Raw genomic sequence first — 5,103 nt, forward strand, 5'->3', positions numbered from 1 at the left:
TCCCTTTTCTTACGAAACTTATTCCTAAAATAAGGACTAGATGATGGGATCTAATTGGCACTCTCATATTGGTGCTACGGAAGAGAGAGAATTTCAAATTAGCATTCATTGTGTGAATTTCATTTACTGATATACCCTTTTCTATCTTCGTGATAACTGTGAGATAAATAGATAAAATGTGATAAGTCCAGCAACCTAAAACTAGCTTATGCAATTTTTAATGCTCTGCTTGCTACTTTTGGCAAAGCAAAAGTGCATGAACAGAAGGGATCTAACACAAGGATGCAAATATACTGGTAGTAACTAGGAACAAATAGGGTATCTTGCATTCTTCTTCTCATGCAAATATTTGATTCACAGTTAAGTATAGCTGCACTAGCAGAATATAGTAGAAAGCATTGTTGAAGATGAATATGAAGTGGTGAAATTTTAGATATCACAGATCTAAGCACAATAATGAAAAACAAACAGCATTACAAATATATTATATAATAAATACAACAATAGCATACTAAGTTTCTGGAAACAAGATTTTGCAGTTCATTACTTAAATACAGAACATTGTAAACTCCTATATTAAAGAAATTATCTCGCATTTGTAGCTGCCAACAATGGTTTCTTCTCTGATCAGAAGCCTGCAGCACATCTGCAACAATCAGCATTTTTTTTTACAACAATTAATGTGCTGGATTAATTACAAGATATAAACAGAATTATATTTTTTCATATAAAATTGAAAATGGAAGTATACATGCACGGACCATGACCCCTAAGTTTTTCACAAAGTGTATTTAAAATACCATGTTAAAAGAATTACGGTCCCCTTAATATTTATGAAAAAAATATTGAAAAATAATACATGTCATCTTAGTTGACATTTAGGGAGATAAAAGAGAAAAGAAAGAAAGAGAAGTGTAGGTATAATAGATAATATAATATGTTAATGTGATAGTAAAAAGTGAGATAAAAAGAAATTAAAAAGAATAATAAAGTATTTGTAATGTGCAAGTATACATTTATAATTATGGAAAATCATTTTAAAGAAATGCATCTACTTGTTTCTTCTATAAATGTATAATTAATATATTTGAAAGAATTTATGTTTCTAATAATTAGGAATAAAAAAACGTATCTATTTATTTTCATATAAATGATAAAACTAATTAGAAAGTAATGTTTTTATGCTTAATATAGTTGTATATTTTTTCTTTACAAAAAATATAAAAGAAATTACAAGTTAAATATTAATTAGATTAAATTATTATTATTATTCTTGGCCTCCTCCAAGTGAAATACATATTGCTCTTTTTGATCAGTGAAGCAATTTCTTGATATATGTAAAACAAAGTCAGAACATAAACCATGAACTTGACAAATAAATCTAGAACATACCTTTTTGCCTTGGAGCGATCAGCAACAATTCTCACATTCACCATAAGCATGCATATACATAGTCTGTTAATCTGTTCAGAAACCTGATGTAAGCAATTCTCCAAGGAGGCCACAGTAGTAATGGCCCTAATAAGCACCAAAATCCAGTGAAGTATCCAATCCCCAAGCTGATGTATAATCCCTCATAGAAAACTGAATCATCACCTTTGACTGGTGGTTCTTGATGCTCTTCTGTTGTCTGATCTCCATCCCCAGGACAAGTTTTGTTAAGTTGTTCGCCACAAAGATCAATGTTTCCTTCAAAACTAGAGGCTTCAAAGGTTTGAAAATGTCTTCCTGATGGGATTCTTCCAGAAAGAGAGTTGTGTGACAAGTCTAATTTTTGCAAATAATCAATTTCAGAAAGAGAAGAAGGAATTCTCCCAGAGATGTGATTTCTTGACAAGTCAAGTGATTCTAGTGAACTTAAATTCCCTATCTGAGAAGGAATTTCTCCACTCAAATTGTTTCTTGATAGATTCAAAGAAACTAACCCAAGCAAATATCCGAACTCTTTTGGTATTTCACCCGTTAAATTGTTACTGGAAAGATCAATGCTTTTGAGCTTTAACTCTGGATTCTTGAACCCTCGTTCCACACCTTTCCACATCCATGTTATGCCAAGCATATAACCTCCCAATGAGTAACTACCATAAATTTCATAGTAAGTGTTATTATACCAATATATACGAGACATAGTGTCACTTGAGTTGATGGTCTGTTCAGACATTGCAGTCAAATTCTTTAAGCAAGTTGGAATTCCTCTTGACAAGTTATTCCTTGAAAGATCCAACAATTGAATACTCTTCAAATAACAGAGATGGACGGGTAGATTTCCTGAGAGGTGATTTCCTCGCATGTTCAACATTATCAATTGCTGCATACTTTCTCCAATCCATGATGGTATTGGACCCGACAACATATTTTCACTCAGGTCCAGCATAAATAAACTGCTGCAATTCTTCAAAGAAGAAGGCAACTCACCCGTTAAACCATTGTTTCGTAGAATCAAGGCTTCTATATTAACAAGGGCGCCCATGGACGTAGGAATCTTCCCTGACAATTTATTGCTGCTTAAATCAAGAAACAGTAATTGTTTTACTGATTTCCAACAATCTGGGAGTTGCCCCTTTATTTGATTGTGTGATACATCTAAAGTGGCAAACTTTGCAGCTGTGCTTTGGTCACATAAGAATGAAAACACATCGGAAAAATTATTTTCAGAGAGAATCAGATGGGAAGCTTCTAGTAAAAATGATGGAATTTTACCCTCAAACTGATTTGATTTCAGATGTATAAATGGTCTGAAAGGAAGCTTCAAGGATATATTAGGAATTGCACCAATGAGATAATTGGAAGACATATTTAACAATCCCATATTTTGCAACTTATTCCAAAACCAGTCTGGTACAGAGTCATTAATCCCGTTATCAGAAATATCAAGCCAATACAAAGAACTTTGAGTCTTGAGCCAACTAGGAAAAGTGGGGCCCAACTTGCAAGAACCGATTCCCAAGTATTCTAATTGGAATGGAGGAACCCAACTCGGGACGAATTTCAGAGACAATGAGTTCTCTGATAGCCGCAAGTATTTTAATTTGGAAAAATTAGAAAGATGGGATTCAGTGACCTCACCCTCCAAAGAATTCCTAACCAAGTTAAGATCCTCCAGCTCTGATAGCAATCCAATGCTTTTAGGTAACATGCCAGTCAACCGGTTATCAGATAAATCCAAGTTTGTAAATATGTCTCTGTTGCACCATGAAGAATTTCGGAAGAAGCTAGAAAATTCCCCGTTCAACTTGTTATTTGAGAGGTCTAAACTCCGCAATGCACACACGTTACCAAAGAAAGATGGAATCTGGCCTTGCAGTTTGTTACCGGAGAGGTCAAGAACTTCAAGAGAGTTCATTACTTTCCCAAATCCATCTGGAATGGGACCTTCCAACATGTTATGATAAAGGGAAAGCTTATGAAGATTGGTGGTGGAGTTAAAGAGCCAGTAAAATATAGTTGATGATTTCAACAGATTTGAGGAGAGATCAAGGGAAACAAGAGAAGATGAAGAACTCATACTGGAAGTAGATGACATAAGAAAACTTCTATCCGTAAGACTACAATGTTGCAAATGAAGATTTTGAAGTTTTGAGCTGAAGTTGAAACCACCTTGAAAGACTAATGATGTCATATTATTATAGGAAAGGTCAAGGATAACAAGAGAAGGAAAGTTTAGGCAGAGAGGAGATGACAAAACAATGTTATTATCATAAAGATAAAGCTCCTGAAGATTAAGGCTAAAGTTTGACAACAGTTGAAATGTTGAGGATGTGAGCTTATTTAAAGAAAGATCAAGGATGGTAAGAGCAGTGGAAAAGTTGGAAGGTGAATGAAACAGAGATTGAATATTTGTATCTGAAAGAGAACAACCAACTAGCCTCAACTCTCTTAAGTTTGGAATAATCTTGCTGATCATTTGTAGCCAATGATGAGAAGAGGAAAGGTTGCGTAGTGAAGTTAGCTTAAGTTTTGTCAAAGAAGAAAGATTAGTCAACCACTCTGCATCCTTAGATTTGACATCAAAATTGCCACCAAGTCCAAGAGTGTGCAACAAAGGAAGATTCCTAACCTGGAAAGGGAGTGCTCCCGAAAATGAATTGCCCCTCGCAAGATCAAGATACCTCAACTGTGAGAGATTTCCAAGTTGATAAGGGAGTTCCCCTTGGAAATCATTATAACTTAGATCAAGATATTGTAAATGTGTAAGGTTTCCAAGTTGACAAGGGAGTTGTCCATGGAGATATTTATTGCGACCTAGATCCAGATACAGTAATTGTGAAAGGTTTCCAAGTTGATAAGGGATTTGTCCACGAAGATATCCATTACTGCCTAGATCCAGATACCGTAAATGTGTAAGCTTTCCAATATCAGAAGGAATACTCCCACGAAATAAAGAATGAGAGAGATTGAGATATCTTAAATTGGTGAACGAGCCCATGATTTCTGGGATATGACTCCCTTGAAAATCATTATTGCTGAGATCCAAGTGTTCAATATTTTCAAGGGCAATCAATGAAGAGATATTGATTGAACCTCTCAAATATTGTGTATCCTGACCACGGAGATGAAGCGTCTCAACATGACCAGTATGATTGTTGCATAGAATGCCTTTCCATTTGCAACAGTCTCTGTTAGTGTGATCGTCACTCCATGTAGAGAGAATGCCATAGCGATCTATGAGGCCATGTTTGAAGTTGAGGAGTGTTTGTCTCTCAGTCTGAATGCACTTAATTTCTGCGCTATTGGGAAGGCTGTTGAATCCAAGAATGGATACTGCAGCATGCAATAAAAGCAGCAAAAGTGCATAAAATAGTTTCAGAAAATAACAACTCATTATGAAATGAATAAGAGTAAAACAAAGATCGGTTACTGTGATCAGTTTTCTCTTAAATTGTTAAGTATCAAAGATGGAGCCTGCGGCCGGATTTATATAGTTGATAGTATGGCTAAACGACAGAGTTGTTTATTCTCGTCGAAGACAAAAAATTAAGGAAATTTTCTCTTTAAATTTTTTTTTAAATTAAAATATGAAGACTCCATATACAAGGTTTATATATTTTAATTTTCTCTACTTGAGCACAAATCTCCTAATATAATTTTCGTTCATACATCTAA

The 5,103-nt window shown here is 34.6% G+C and overlaps 1 protein-coding gene across 2 annotated transcripts; it reads right to left on the reverse strand.

Moving 5' to 3' along the window:
* Nucleotides 1-367: 367 nt before the first annotated feature.
* On the reverse strand, nt 368-4,888 carry LOC114404209 (receptor-like protein EIX2). 2 transcript variants are annotated; one of them, XM_028367287.1, is made up of 2 exons: nt 1,393-4,888; nt 368-635 (listed from the first exon to the last, which is right to left on the reverse strand). In XM_028367287.1, the coding sequence occupies exon 1, from the start codon at nt 4,820-4,822 to the stop codon at nt 1,430-1,432; it is 3,393 nt and encodes a 1,130-aa protein (XP_028223088.1). In that variant the 5' UTR covers nt 4,823-4,888; the 3' UTR covers nt 368-635; nt 1,393-1,429. The 2 variants fall into 2 exon arrangements, with proteins under 2 accessions (XP_028223088.1, XP_028223087.1); XM_028367286.1 differs by having other exon boundaries at nt 368-646.
* Between the last annotated feature and the right edge of the window lie 215 nt (nt 4,889-5,103).

The sequence above is a fragment of the Glycine soja genome, unplaced genomic scaffold (assembly GCF_004193775.1).
Source record: "Glycine soja cultivar W05 unplaced genomic scaffold, ASM419377v2 tig00007118_1_pilon, whole genome shotgun sequence".
NCBI lineage: Eukaryota > Viridiplantae > Streptophyta > Magnoliopsida > Fabales > Fabaceae > Glycine > Glycine soja.

What these genes read in the sequence shown, in the direction of transcription:
- LOC114404209 (XM_028367287.1), bottom strand. Translation starts at nt 4,822, where the DNA reads ATGAGTTGTTATTTTCTGAAACTATTTTATGCACTTTTGCTGCTTTTA.